Genomic DNA, 16,955 nt, shown 5'->3' on the forward strand with positions numbered 1-16,955 from the left:
TTAATTGTTGTAAAATTTAATGCTATAAAATAAATTATCTATTAGTTTTATCGAAACGACATTGTAATTTTAAACAATATACTTATATTTGATATTATTTATATAAACGATGACTTTGACATAAAATTAAGCTATATATTATAGTTTTAATGGAATTATAATAATAAACCAGAATAGTTCACATAGCGCCACCTAGTTTGGGACTAGATGGCTAAGCAGAGCTTGTGCTACGGGCAGACATGACTAGACAACTGATAGAAATACATGAATACATTATTTTTAGTATACATGTATAATATACCTTTAAACGAGACCGAGACCTAAACAATCGTATTTAAAAGTATGATTGCTTGTACCGGTCTCACTATTTTCTATGATCATATATTATTATTATTATATATGTATAAATAAAAATGTGTCTAATTATTTATATCACTTGTCTCGTACCCATAATATAAGTTCTGCTTAGCTTGTGATTAGACAGCGTTATTTTAATCGTTCAGGGATATTATTATGGTATTAAACATTTATACTCATCAAGCAAATGTTTGCACCGTGCGAGGAATCAAATTCGCGTCCATAATAAATAAAGAGGTGTACTAAGCCACTACATCACTGAGGCTGTCTTATTTGTTATAATTGTATTATAAAACGACGCTTAAGCCGTTATAATTAAAACGCCAACTTTTTTACCATTGCAAATAGCGAAATTAATTTATTTTTAATATTATCGAAACAATCATGGTCGCGTTTTTGGTTTTTATTCTATAAATTAATTGAATTATTTTTATTCTATGGTGAATAGGCGCATTTGGAACTATCTTATTATGTGATTAGTTTAGGTTTTAGTTGTAATTGTTAAGAAGAAGCCTGAATGTGTAATAGTCTTAATATGATTTAAGCAAGTATTACCTTTCATTTATAATAATGATCCGTGATATTTTGTACCTTCTAATATTATATAGCATAAGCATACTCTCATTAATAAACATAAGCTGCAGTGTCAAAATGGCGATTTGCTAGCGAATTCAGAGCTGGGCGAAAGCGCAACGTTTTCGCAACTAGCACTGAGCGAACTTGTGACGGCTTCGTGGCATACACTCCACCAATAAAAATATAATAATAACCCTGATCACTTCATACAGCGTCATCTAGCTACAAACTAAGCACAACTTACACAGGTACTAAACAACTGAAATAGACACATAATTTTGTTTTACTTAATCAGACAAATATATGATAATAATACTTATTTATAGAAATGTATCGTACGAGAATCGAATTCGCGATCAGATGGTAAGGCGGTGTGTAAACTGCTAGATCATGGCGACCGATTGTCGGTTTTTGTCACTCTAGTACAATAGTTAGCTTGGATTCCACTTCACTTTAGTCATATTAACACACGACTACTGAGTAAAAAATGAGTCAGGCAGGAGTTAGACTTCAGCTGCTCGATAGGTACCTGTGCTTGTTTGGAGTGCCCTCGTCAAACGGCTCCATTTTCGTCTACTGAATCAGTAAATGCATATAAAAACTATATTAGTAGTTCCCACATAAAAGATCAAATCTAGCAAATCGCCAATGTGACCTTACTCTTAAACAACAACTCATTTGTCTGATGGACTTTGTCACGTTCATTCAAATAAAAGAACGTGACAAAGTCAAATTGGAAGTCATTCAAAATAGAAAAAGAATTAAGAACCTATTTAGGTTCTTACGCTCACTATTTTTAAAGTAACTTATAAATGTGTTATTGTTTTCTTCAACTATACCAAACATTAATAGATAATATAAAACATACTCGTAAATATAAGAAAAACTTTACCTGACACTGAGTCTAAACTTTCAGTGACTTTACATTCCTATAGGATTATTATTATAATTGTTTTAATAAATATATACAGTACCAATAATTTAAGGTTCAAATACAATATCTAACGGTCATTAATTTGCTTAGCATTAAGGTGTCAAGTTAATCATTAATAATAAATATATAAATAAATAGTTCAAGTACCAAACAGACAACAGTTGAGCAAACTGCCAAAAATTTAACAGTTTTTTTAAGTTAATATTTTAACATTATTTAGGTATTCGTATATGTCTAGTATTAAATTGATAATAATGTATGTATACATATAATGTTCTACTCATTGTGTTTTAATATTTTTTTATAGCCTTTTGATCTTTAATCATCTTTTATCATCTTCATTTTATTTCAGTGCCATGTATTTATCTGACCCGCTAGTCGAAACTTGAGCCTAAAATAAAAACCGTGAAAATTCTATTTCACTAAATTCAATAATAGCAACCCTGTTACCGGCCCAAATAAGTTTTAGGTTTGAAAATATCGTTTTCCACAAACCTTCATAGTTTTATTGCTCCACATAATGACCTAGTAGACTACGTGAAATAAACAAAGGACAGTCTTTCACAGGCCATTACTTATTTTTAATAACATTTAATTGTATATTATTATATTTTTCCGTGTGTAATTTTATATTTGTCTTACAAATTAGGTATTTGTAAGAAAACTATGACATTGACAATGCCCCTTTTTGTTGTATTAAAAAAAAAAGAATAAAATTATAAAAAAAAAAATACAAAATAATTAAAATCACAAAAAAAAAAACGATCTTTTAAGTTGGCAAGTTTTAAAATAACTTGACTGACATGCCTAATGTCCCATGTGCCCAATATTAACCACCCTTTTAATATATCAATGTTTTTTATTATAGTAGTAGATATAGAAGATTAAGTAAGAAAGGCCTTCCTTTGAAAATTATTTCAAAAATTACATGGGTTAAACAAATTTGATTTTCATATATAAGGTGTAATAGAAAACTTGCTTTACATTTTCAAATTATGTTTTTTAGTAAGTAGTTTTTAATTTTCAATTTTAAATTTATGTGATTTTAGAACGTAGGAGTAGGCCATCTATACAATTACATTTTTTTTGTTCGATATAAGTTGTATTTTAATACTTTGCGATTTTAGAAGGTAGGAGGAACACCGATATACGCTTTTATTTTTTAACGATCACATTATCAGTTTTAGATATGAACCATTTTCTTATTTGATTGGACATGTATTCATTATTTTTATGAGACTTTAGAAGTTTTGGAGCAGGACCTCTATTTTAGCTTATATATTTTAATATTCGCTTTATTAGTTCTACATAAGAACCGTTTTGTTATTTGATTGGACATACATATATTCATATTGGTCTCAAATAAATTAAATATAAATTGTTTTTGATTTTTGCTTGCTTGCATGTTTTGAACAGTACTACAACAACACGTTGTCATACGACGCCATTGATACGGATGATGTTACGCCTTTTATCCTTTTCTCTGCATTCTCTCATCCTTGAGCCGAAAATCCTTAGAAAGTTCACTGCCAAGCGACTGCAGTAATGCTGACGCAGTAGAGTGCTCAATCTCCCATATTTCTACCGCCAAGGAATTTTATTTATAGTTGACATATAAATTATAGAGTTTCACTGTTTTCACATTAAATTTATAAGATTTTGTGTGAACATAAACTGCCGATTTGCAAAGTTGACATAGGTAAATACATAGTTACTTGAGGAACGAATAAATCAGTCATGGTTGTCAAGAATAGGTCATTCACAATTCATGACTAATGCAGTGACATCATGGGATGAGATGGGATCTCGTGGTGATGTTCTATATTTATAGGCTACTTTTTTTAAGGGATGAAAATATCAGGTTGCATCCGCTTGCGTATGCGATGGCGGGGACCTGTGCACGACGAACATGAAGTCGACCAGACTTAGAGTGCTCAATCAGATTGCGTATTAACAACTGTAGTTTTCAAGTGGAATCGCGTGGTGATTGACCTGACATTGTTAGCAATAAGGTCACTAGATCCTATAGCAAACAATCCTCTTCTCTCCTAATTTCGAACTCAAATATTTATTTATTTATTGCAGTATCACTGATATAAAGCACATGCATGCAGTGTATTAACTTGTTTTTTTGGTATCAACGACATAGTGGAAAAATTAGGTACTAAACCTTAAAGAGGATTATTTTAAAAGCTGCTTCTTTGTGGAATAAGCTGCCCAAGTACATACATTCTAGATAGTCCTTCCATCACTTCTTTTAAAAAAAGATTCAAATCTTTTCCTACTAGCTATTCCCGCAACTTTGTCCGCGTGGAATTTATTTTTATGCTTTTTTTTCCTAAAATATTTTTTTTTCTAAAATAAAAGTAGCCTAGCCTAAGTTACTCCTTATTACATCAGCTACATGCCAAAAAAGTCCCGCTAAAATCTGTCCAACCATTTCAGAAATTAGCCGGAACAAACAGACCGACAGACAGACAGATAAAAATTATAAAAATGTTATTTTAGTATATAGTCATATGCATATAGTAAAAAACGGTTATTTTAATATTACAGACACTACAATTTTATTTATATGTATAGATAAGTGCAATAAAGAATAGTTTAATTAAATTAAATTAAAATTCTTTATTTGCATGAGATACAGGTTATACTGGATGAGAATGGAATGGTGTACCCGCCTGCGCTGATAGTATACACTGGCGGGGCACCAATGGAGGATGATTAAAATAGTATGAGGTCATGTCATTTAGCCCATCATGGCAAATTCACCAAGAATTTAACATGTTGGTTTCCAAAGGGACCCGCTTGAAAGTCAACTTGACTGTGAACATTGGTAACATGGCGTTATTAGTTCACATTTCTAAGAATTCCTTTCCTCCTTAAAACAGGTTGATTGGTTGGTTGGTTGCAAATAGTATGTACATGCTGCATTCTACCTGTCATTTTTTAAAGCTTGTTTACTATCCAGGTGTAAGGCATATCCCTAGTTTAAAATACTCTTTTTATATAAACATAAGTAATATGTTACATGTTGACAGAGGAGTTACACAATGTATCAAATGTATTAAAAGCAAATACATACGGGGTGTATGTAACATACACCCCGTATGTATTTGCTAGATACCTCCAAATATATTTTGAGCTTGAGCAGGCCATGTTTTACTATATTAAATATTAAAAGGTTATACTCTAATATCATAATGTCATGTACATCATCACATTTCGGACGTAATCACATAATTTTACATTGACAACATAAATGGTGGAGTAAAAACGTTTATTTTATATGATTATTAAAAACTACTGGCCCCAGCAGCTTAGTGCGCCATCCACTGATGATTTATTATTTATTAGTTATACAATACAATGTTACATTTATCATTATGATATGAAGTGAAACCCTGATCCCTAAAGAGGAAAAATCCTGGACTGATAAACAGTGCTCATGCCCTACAACACTAGCATGATACAGAAGATGTATTATAAATCGATTGATGAGAATTGAACAATGAATAAATAAAGCCATCTAGCCATAAAATTATTATGGCTATACCGTGGACAATTCACACAGCGCCAACTAGTCCCAAGCTAAGCAAAGCTTGTGTTAGGGGTATTAGCTGATATACTTAAATAATTTTTTTTTAATTCAGCTATTGTTTCTTAAAATTATACAAATAGCTTTATTTTGGATTATAATTGTTACAAATAATATATTCATACAATAAGTCAGATTGTTAAAATTATCAACAAATCGACTATTTTTTCCTTCGTCAGGAAAGAATTTTCAGTAACTAGTGGATCCATAACTGGCATGTCAGGGTGACCTCCACGCCCCTCCGAAAATCACCATGGTTAATTTCCAGTAAATTCACTACGATAGAAACTGACCTAACTTCATCTTTCACCTGCATGTACTTGTGGAAATGTACCCAGCGCAGAATATTTAATTAAAAAATATATTGAGGTAGGTATTACGTTTGAAAATAGTGCACAAAATATTTAAAAAGATAACAACATTGTGACATTATTATAAATAAAACAACAATTAAATATTAATGAGTATATATTAAATACATGATAAAGAGAGAATATTAAACCTTATAAAATACGGACTCCTTTCGTTGGCTCCTGTCAGTTCAAGAAAATTATACTTTCTTGTCAGGTCCATGATCGTAGGCTTTTCCGATTGTAATTATTTATACCTTGTAGTTCCAGGCTTAAAATAACATGTGACGATGTATTTGGAATAGGTAGATCTTGAGCTCATGTCGGTCCTGAATATTTTCCATTATTATGTCATTTTGCCTGTAGGTTTTATATATGGAATGAATGCGGTTCTCATTCTAACAATAAGTTATATTTGAAGCAGGTGGAGCAGAATATGTGAATGATATATCTTTGTTTCATTTGATCAGCGCTATAATTTTATATGGTTTATGTGTATGGATTCTTGAACATTTATTGCAATAGATTCTTCTTCTAAAGTTTCTTGTGTAGTAATATCAAGTGTGGGTTATGCTACAGTTTATGGATTACATGGTTATTTTGTTATTTCACTACAAAGTTTCTTTTTCCGGACAGAAATAGGTGTTTAACATGAAATATTCTAAAGACATACTGATGATATGAAAATCTGACATTTATAGAAGTATTTATTTTTTAGCTAGTTTTTTTTCCATAGCCATTTTTAGAAGTGTATTTTCATAATTCAACTTCTCAATTTCTTCACATGCAATTTGCAGTTGCACCGTTAATCTGCAAATCCTCTCACTTAATTCTGTTAAAGACTCAATTTTATTCAATGATGTATTTGGTAAACTCCGAAGTGATGCATTCCGATCAATTCTTTTTAAAATTGGTATATCGTTTAGTGATTTAGCATTTCGAGGTTTAAGAATTATAAAGCTTGTCATGTTTCTGACGGATGTTTTTATAAAACCTGGACAATATACGAAGTCAATTGATTAATCTCGTTCTGATGTATTCAGTACGAAAGTTTTCAGTTTCTAGTTTACAAAAATGAGATGCGCTGTTTAGATTTGAACGCACAAAACGCCGTGTGCGGAGATAGGAGAAGAAGGTGAAGTTATCACCACCAAGCCAACAACGCTTAATGGATTATATGTGAAATTTCCGTGCACTTTAGACTAGTAATAAAAAATGTTCGTTATTTTGACTAATGCGTTCAGAAAAAAAATCACTTATGCCGCACAAATCTTCACAGTGTTAGTAGGAATATATAGTCATTTAATCGATTCTTATTGTTATATGATCAAATTATATAGTACGATCAACCACTGTATTCATTTATTCAGTATTTTTTACCAAAAAGAATTCAGGTACTTTGGGAATAATTAACACTTTGGAATTAGAAGCTTTTAGAAGTCTTTATATATATGAAAAGGATATCGACTGTTTTTAATCGATTTTTATGCAAACAAAACCATAAATTATCAATAAATGATTTTTATGCGACTGTCACGACCCGGCGTTATGGGGCGATCACTAGACCGGCTTCTACTTGCTTTGTTTATTGTACTTAGATTTAACTCTACCACCGCGCATGCTCAGTGGTAAAATCAAATACAAGGCGCTTATTGGTCGAGCGCAATTACACGTGCTTCCCCGGCTTCTTATTACCTGTGCTCCTACATACCCAGGCCAGGGCCGCCATCCGTACGAGAATTGTAAATGTACATGTACGAATTTCTTAGCTTTTGGTACTAATGCATTTTGGTCCCAGTATATTATTATATAAGTTTTAGACGGTCAAAATACAATATTATGCGAGGTTAAAGAGCCCAATGAATTAATTCAATATTCGAGCTTTTATTAGCTTTTTTATTTCTTCTCACTAGAATCTGTTATTTAATGTTGGCACCCCTGCTTCCACCACTTTCCACGAAATCACTCCCATAGAAGCAAAAGGGAATATGTAACATATGAACAATGTAAAATAAGACTTGAGTAATTAGGTGGATACGTCTTATAAAAAAATCGAGATTTAAATAATGGATTTATTGAAATATCTGTGTTCCGTTTTTTGTTCACTACATATTATTTTTCACGTTCCTATCGCATGTCGACTTACAATAGGATGAGTGAAAGAAATTTATGGCTTAATAATTTTCTAAAAATAACTTAAGAAATGTTCGAGTTTTAGCGAGAGATAGAGATATTTATATTTTATTAAGCGCTATTTGGATTCTTATGTCTTATAATTATATATTTTCTTGCGCTCTGTTAACGGATAACCTACACGATTCCAAGATATTTTTGTGTTTTTTATTGATTATTGTTAATGATAATTAATATTTAATTTATTCTGAGTTTAATTGTCTGAGTACTGTGGGTCCAACTGAAAATCTAGTTTGGCTGAAAACTAGCATTATGCTGAGTTCATATCAGCATAATGCTAGATGGTGAGTTGTGATCTACATGGTGAGTTGGTTTCGTAATATGTGGAAATTTTATCTTTTTATGTCATTATTCTTGTGTACAAGTCAGTGAATTCTATTCAATTTTATTCTAAAGAACATACATAGTACATACATATTTGATCGCCGGATGTTCCATTACTCACACCTAGATGTCGCTGATAGTCAAATTAAAACGCACTACATTTTCATTTTCACGATAGGTCACTATGAAAACGACATAGAGGTTCGTCACAAGTAACAATTATTCTAAATGATAAAATTTTTTGGAGGCTGTCACATTTATTGACGGCTTTATAGAAGCAAAACAGATTTATGGCTTCTAGGCCTTTTGGCTAAATATGAAAATGTTGTATATGACAAATCTGTGCTGTATCGGTAAGGTTCGCGTAACGTCTTGAGAGCGTCTCGTTGATCCGTTTCGAGTTTTTCCGCCTAAACTACTAATGGTTATAATAGGTTGTGACCCGTGTGATGTAAATGAATTTCCTAATTGTTGCTGAGAGATTAGACGTATGACTTTTTTGGAAATAGAGATTTACGTAATAGATTAAATATTATAATGGCAATGGTTTAATGTTCATTGATAATAGAAAAATTGCAGATACATAAAAGTGACATCTAATACTTCTCCGATAACCGATTTTTATCAAATTTTATATGTATTCTCGATAGGTGTAAGAATAGGTTATCGTTTATTTTTATATCATTAAGTAAGAAGGATGGCCATTCCAAATCTATTTATGTGACAAAATATTTTTTTTATTATTTGACATTACAAATAAATACAATAATAAATTTTCACCATTCTACCATCCACACCTATTTTTAATAGATATATTAGTATATATTATGATGTCCTAAGCTTTAATCATAGCATCATTATACATGATGCTATGATTAAATCCGTACATTGAATCTGTTTATCATATCTCTAGGATAATGGTACCTCAATCGAAGTGTTTCCTCTTCTTGTGACGAACACAATTAAGGAACACCGGTACTACTTCTACTAGCTTCGTTTATGCTAATATACTTACTGCGTTATAGAAAAAAAGATTTACGCAAAAGATAAAATATTAAAACATTAAAATAGTTTACATTGTCACTACAAAAATTGCAGAAATTCATTGAATAAAAATATACATTTATATTAGACATTGTTATGTTACATATATTTTTTTTTGTACTACATAAATTTATTATGAATTATACTTTCACAGGCTTTTAGTTAAGATGTTCGTTAATGGATACACTTAGGTTCTTTATGTTTTTCGCGCGATTGATAAAAAACTCCAGGAAGACGGTTGCACTTTACTGGTATGGATTTTAAGGGACAGAGCAGAAGGATTTCTTAATCTATTGTTTTATGAAGATCATGATGAATGAATGGGACTGATTCTTATTGTAAATGAGTTTTAGAATCAAAAACATGACTATTTAAAAGTGCTTATATTAAGTTTATTTAATACTAGCTGTACCCGCGAGTTCGTCCGCGTGTAATTTAATATTTTCTAAAATAAAAGCATCTTAAGTTATACCTTATTACATCAGCTACCTGCTAATAAAAGTTCCGTTAATATCGGTCCAGCCATTATAGAGATTAACCGGAACAAACAACCAGACAGACAAAAAATGTTATTTAGGTGTATGTACCGTATTTGTATTCATATGTGGTAAAAAACGGTTATTTCAGTATTACAAACAGACACTCCAATTTTATTTATATGTACAGATAAGCATTAGTCACATTTGTATTCATTATTATCATTTTTTGTGGCAGTCTGATTGTTTTCAGTGTATATTATGTATCTAGTTAAAAAAATGTGACTGTTTAACACACCTTTTCATTTCAAATTTGTATACCTACTTTTTGGATTTTATGAATATTGGACTCTTCTTTTTTGTTCTGTACTTCCTCTAGACACGGCTTCGATTTCTAACACGGTGCAATCATTTGTATTGATTAGTATGATTCTTTGTGTTGGTTTAGCTGTTTTCTATATATACTTTATGTATATATTTACATAACAAATAAATTCTATAAATGAGTTCTCTAGTACCCATAACACAAGCTTAGCTTGGGACCAAATGGCTCTGTGTGAATTGTCCAGAATTATTAATTATTTTTAAATCATACTAGGAATTGCTTTACGCTATTACTATACGCTGATGAAAATGTATTGGTTCATATTGTATTCTATATATGAGAGGATTCATTAATTCTATATAATAGACAAAGCGAATTAAATTACGAAAATATACCTAGATTAATACCCCCTTCCCCATTCCGCTTGGGAATAAATAAAAAACAATATTAGCTAAATAACTTTATTATAACTTACACATGGGCATCCACCCCGAATACATACATCACTCTGAGCGTAATATCACTGATGTGTGAAACACATCTTTATATTAAAACTAATAAAACAAAATTCTTAATACATAGTTTATAATTAACAAACATCACAGATTAATTAATAAAAATAATGACACAGTATTTTATACCAATCATTTGTAATGCTATGGTATAATTTGAACCGCTTCAATATTGTTAGAGTTATAGATAGGAATTCGAAGAAACGTGGCTACATCCATCATTTTTCTCTTCTTTATGTAATACAATAATAATGTAATCATAAAGTTTATCTGAACTGCGCATTTTTTAAAGCGATTGTTTATGCAATTTTGAAAATATGTATATCTTCGCCGTGGCGAATCCACAAAAAATCCGCAGTGTGCATTACTTAGTGGTTGTTTGTAAAAAGTATGGAAACAATATGAGTTTAGTTGTCGCTTATTTATCGAATGATTGAAGTATAACGACAATTTTGTAAAAAATTGCATTAATTTTAAAAAGTATATAAAAAGATATATTCTACAAAACAATAAGTTATGTTGAATAAAAAATACGTAGAAAAATAATTTTGTATTATATTAAAAAATAAAAATACAGACAAGGGTTTTTAGAAAAAAAACCTGTTAAATTAAAGTAATTCAACAGAAAAAACAATTACGGTTACTAGAACATTTGTACTGCGGGGTATTGCATTTTTTTATAAAAATAATTCCTTCATTTCATGAAATTATTTGTTAGAATAATATTTATTTATTGAAAAAAATATCTTTAGACCACATTAAATTTTGTACTCACATTCCTTGTCTGTACTTGTCTCATACCTGTACGTTACCATACTATAGCTTATCTTACGTCGAAGTAAGACACAAAATAAAATAATCAGCATAATGACATCAAGAATGCAATCCTTTAAAGTTATTAGCTTTTTTTCTTTAATGCAACATTCAGATTTCATAAACATTTAATTATTCTAATTGTACATGGAACAGGCATCTAATGCCAGTCCAGTCCACGTCTACTATTATTTAAAATTCATGCTAATAACTGTCGCTGATACTTATATTTAGCTATTATTGAATAATAAAAACAATTTTAAATAGGTACTAATGGCAATTGTGGAACCGAACAAACAGAAGCGATCCTGCGCAAATCAATATATCATACAAATTAGACGGCATCATACTAATATTTTTATAAACTTATATAACTATATAGGTACACCTGGTATGATTACGTAACGCTGTTGCATTCCTCTCCTATTTGGAACTGATTGAAAGTCCAAATGTAGCATTTCCAATGCATGAACATGTGCAACAACGTTCTAAAATCGCCCAGTCACGCAAAACAACGGTAACAATTCCGCGAGGTCAAAATTAATCAATAATAATCATTTTCTATACTTATGATTGTAAGAGGCAAATAATATTAAAATATATCATTTATAATTTTTATATCGAAATTTTAGACAACACCAAGACATTTGAATTCGAAAAATATTTTGAATCTTACTTAATATAACAACTCCTTTATTAATAAAACATAAACCATGCTACAAATCCATTTAAACTATTACAGTGTTCTCTCTTTATAACGTATTGAGAATATACGTCGAAAGAAAAAGACAACAGTTGAATAGCTCAAACCGGTGTAGTAGAGTCTAACATTTGTATGAATAAAGAGATGATATGACGCCAAGTTGATGTCCCACAAAACGGGCGACTACATTTATAATACTTGTAGTCGGTTAATGTCCAGTTATTGGTGCATCATATTGGCGTTTGCTGCACTTAAATTATTCTTAAACTAACAAAATGCCATATATCAATATAACATCACTGATAATGTTCTAACGATTTCATAATACTATTAGAAATTACCTATGGTTCTAGAATTATAAGAGTGAGCTGGCATATTGGAGATTTGGTTCTTTATAAACAATCTACGTAAAACATCTACATTATAGTTATGGAATATATAAGATTAATCATGTAATGCTGTTGCCTGCTGTATGTAATCAACTGGCAAACTTTAAATTTCTCTCTAGTATTGTTACATATTCAAACTGGTATTTTATATATATTCTATTAACTACTATTTTGTTTAAATAGATAAATAGATTTTTAAAATTTATTTCTTTAACTACAACTAACAATGTCTGAGAATTAACGCTATTAATAATTAATAGATTGAATATTTGAAATCAATAATTTGCCGTCAACTACGAACAAGGGACTCCTTGAGTATATAACGCAATTGCAGTGTCTTCCCATTGACAGTTTTATATGTGATCCATTTGACATTTGCAGTTGCTATATTTGAAACCACTGTCAAATGATACACGCATAAACGTTGAACTGCCAATTGCCATGTCTAACAACTGCGTTATCTAATATAAATCCCAGGTCGCTACGTCAACTGTCGCCCAATCAATATAGCTACATTAAATTTAACAATTATAATTCATCTTTTAAACATCTACAAGCATAACATTAAAATGGAAACATCTATAACGATAATATATTGAAGATAAAATATGTCGTAATGACTTCTCGGTAATTTCCATGGCACTAGCTTTCATTGAATGTACTATCCTGGTACTATACTGGGGGCTAATTATATAACCCAATAGCTAACATATATTATTTAAAATTGATTTCAATCGACAGTTTTCCGACTCTGCACCAACTATTTGTCAATAGTCCCTGAACGCGATCTTATAATCTAGCTGCAACTGGAATAACATTACGTTGCCACTGCCGAGGACTAAGGTCTCACTGCTTGATGCCCGGTGAGACTTTCTAATCCATACAAACGATTGAGTCTGTACTAACCTATGAAATCAATTCATCACAATTACTAGCTACGATGTTATATAATATAGCTACTAGTTCCAACTCGATGTGAGCGGGTTTTTTCATTTAGTTTACATTGGGACCAATGATGGTATCATTGGTGTATGGTATGTGGTGGGTTTCTTTGCCAGCAAATTTGAGGATGATGCCCTCCATAGATGTCCAGGTTCCAACAATGAGGCCGAGGATGCCGAAGATGATCACGAACGCATTCTTGATTATAATGCGTATACGTTCGGAGCGATTAACGTAATGCCAGTAGGCGCAGCTTTGAATGAAGGCGGGGAATGCCAGGCCCAGAGCGGAGAGACACAAAGCCCCGAACAGAGATATGAACAGGTCCAACTCGGGTACAGCCGCGGCGACGCCAACTAAATGCCGAGATTACACAAATTAACTTGTTATTTGGATCAAGTCTTGGATCTTTTATGTAATTGAAATAGCATATAAAATTACAGCTCACTTAAGGTTAAACAGTATCTAGTCGTTGCCTATCTACACAAACAGCCATACTAACATCGCGTTAACACGTGTCAGCCGTAGTACCACTCATGCGTTGTCGTTACTCAAGTAATAAGATGTTATGCCTTTTCATTATCCTGTAATTTTACTGCCTTACCTTTATTCTGTAATTTCACTGGATTATGATATCTTATAATTTCACTGCCTTATCTCACCTTTCAATTCAAAATAATCTTACAATGCAGGCTCCTTACTAGCTGAAAAAGTTATTACACAGGTACTTGCGCAGGCGACTTTGATATAAGTTTACTGCGGTAATATCTATTGGGTAATTCACATGCTTAAACTTAATTTTGTAATTATTGTAAAAAGTAAAATAATAGTTTGTTTTCATATATGTACGTAAAAAATAATTACTCTTGACTAGTGTAGGTGTATAGATTTGTATAGACAAATGGTTATTAAAATAAAATGGGATTATATAAAAGTCATTGCTCTCAATTTAAAATGATTTGTATCATCTACATTGTCACTATGTTAAAATACTAAAGAGTGTTCGTGACAACCTCCTGAGCATTACTAATTTGAGATGTGATCTCGTTAAACTTACATGTGAGGAGGACAATTACGGTCCTGACCAAATATTCCCAGACGAGACGGTATTTGGTATTCTGGAAGCGACAGCCAAGGTATTCGTTCCACACGATATCAATTGCGACGTAGCAAGCCAGTGCGTGGGTGATGAATATTGCAAACGCCAGCAGACCTTGCACTACGCTTGCCAGACTAAGGATACATGAAAAGAGAATAAAGTTTTAATAGATTGACGACCACCAGAAGATGAACTCTATATGTCCGGCAGCATCGAAATATAACAATTAATGCCATCTGTATTCTGTACGCGCATCTACGCAGACACTGCTCAGCAAAGGTTCATTCAAAACTAACTTTTTAGCCAGTTCTTCGTAGGATGGCAGCAGATTCTTTTTCTGGTGAAATACACTTCAATTTGTTCTTTATTTAATTATTATGAATGTAATTTTCTCATATCAGCAAACTGGGGAAGTCCCAAGTCTTAATCGCTTATTTTCTTGTGAATAAAAAGGTCTAAACACGTAAACGTAATTAATAAACTGATAAAACCGATTTTAGATGTCGCTTCGAATATAGAAATATACGTTAATATTACTAGTTTCTGTATAAAATAATTATGTATACATATCAGTAATGACTGCACCCATACGAAACCGGAGATGGTCGCTGGTAGGTAGTAGACATCTTAAATTAAAAGTATTTTTTTTTTATTTTTTTTATTGATAAATGCATATTATCTAATTGAGCCTCACTTCACACCTGTATTATCTATACTATATACAAACCTAGTGGAAGAAAACCGACATTAAATTTTAATTACTAATATTTATTAATATAAGTATACCATATTACGTCAGTGATCCGTCCGTATACAAATCCGTTGATTCTGAGATCGAAGCATATGCGCTTCGATCTCAGACAAATCCTTGACAACTCCTTGACAAATATTCTGATATATCTTTCCGTGCAGACAGCGAATAGTATTTATGTGTACGTATAGTATACTTACACTTCCGAGTCTGAGGGCAAGTTAAGTGTGATGCTACCAGCAGCTTTGTCTCCATATTGCAGATATCCGAACAGTCCCATGCCGATGTACAGGGTAATGATAATGCCCATAGCTTGATTCAGTACACCGAACTTGCCAACGAAGTCTCGAGGGTTCTTCATCTCGTTCTCCAATGGTAAGATCTATTTAAACACATACATACAATATCTCAATGTTACTCCTTTAGAGATTTTAGTCTGAAAGGAGCCTGTTTTAGACATCTCTAAATAATACAATGTGTAAATTGCAATAAAAAAGTAATTAATGAATTCGAGAAGTAGTTTCGATCAGGATTACTTGTTTAATTAATACCTATATCAATACAAGTTTATTTATATATAGTATTTTACCAATCCATGACTATAAAATAAACGTTTACTTAAAAGAGACTGAATCTGAGATCAACATAATGTTAAATTAAAACACTATACCACTAAGGTCTATATAGTTAATATCGTAAAAATAGATAACTTAATCGATATTCATTGATTTACTTACCACTCCAATAGCTTCCAAAGCAAACAACACGGTACCAAAGAAAAGCGGGAACTTAGACACTACTCCCACTGGAGCCTTCCCTTCGAGGGTGGGCACATCCCTGAAGATGTAATACAGAATGATGCCAAAGCCTACAATTGTCACAGCATTGGCCATAGCGGAGAACGGAGCTAAGTATTTCAGATCTCGCACCCAGTTCATGAGAACAAGTGGCAGAAGGACTACGGCCATCACCTGTATCACGTGTACTTCAATCCCGAATTGTTTGATTAAAATACTCTGAATGTTCTCCGCAACAAAAACAATGTAAACACAGCATGTTCCAATTTGATATATCAGGAGAAAAGCGTTGACAACATGCCTGTAACAAGTAAAAGTTCTTTGATGATCACTACGTTTTAGAGTAGGTACTGCTCTTGTGTAACTAAAACTAATATTAAGTCATACTGCTATGCACCAATAGATGTTCTAAAAATTGTTTAACTCTAAGTGACGTGATTAAACTTAAGAAAACGAATCTATACAATCGCTTATAAATACGTAATGGTAAATAAAACATTTGCACTGATCTATACAAAAATATTCTAAGTGACGCGAACCCGTTTATTGAGAACTAAACAATCTATTGTTTTCTTGTAAATATGCTGTTATTGCATATTTACAAGAGCGGATATACAATACGATATTTAATTTGATGTATGAACTACGGGTTTGGAAATATTCACTGTTACCGGGCACGTCGGAATATTGCATATAAAAATTTTCTACGAAATTCATTCCACGATACCACATGCGCCTCCCGTGCTGTCAGTTAGGTACTAGGAGGTAGTAT

The 16,955-nt window shown here is 31.8% G+C and overlaps 2 protein-coding genes across 2 annotated transcripts in view; one reads left to right on the forward strand and one right to left on the reverse strand.

Annotated features, from left to right (window-relative positions):
- The window catches only part of LOC131852987 (E3 ubiquitin-protein ligase UHRF1-like), a 55,638-nt gene that overhangs the window by 19,931 nt on the left and 18,752 nt on the right, over positions 1-16,955 (forward strand). The window lies entirely within an intron of this gene.
- LOC131852982 (proton-coupled amino acid transporter-like protein CG1139) overlaps positions 12,607-16,955 on the reverse strand; it is an 80,202-nt gene continuing 75,853 nt past the window's right edge. Inside the window, exons 5-8 of the mRNA XM_059203754.1 lie at positions 16,124-16,484; positions 15,587-15,768; positions 14,594-14,769; positions 12,607-13,892 (exon numbers count right to left, since the gene is read on the reverse strand). Coding sequence (XP_059059737.1) covers positions 13,588-13,892; positions 14,594-14,769; positions 15,587-15,768; positions 16,124-16,484 — 1,024 coding nt within the window. The 3' untranslated portion in view covers positions 12,607-13,587. The remainder of the gene's footprint in view (positions 13,893-14,593; positions 14,770-15,586; positions 15,769-16,123; positions 16,485-16,955) is intronic.

The sequence above is a fragment of the Achroia grisella genome, unplaced genomic scaffold (genome assembly GCF_030625045.1).
Source record: "Achroia grisella isolate CSIRO2021 unplaced genomic scaffold, CSIRO_AGI_Agris_v1 utg874, whole genome shotgun sequence".
In the NCBI taxonomy this organism is placed as follows: Eukaryota; Metazoa; Arthropoda; class Insecta; order Lepidoptera; family Pyralidae; genus Achroia; species Achroia grisella.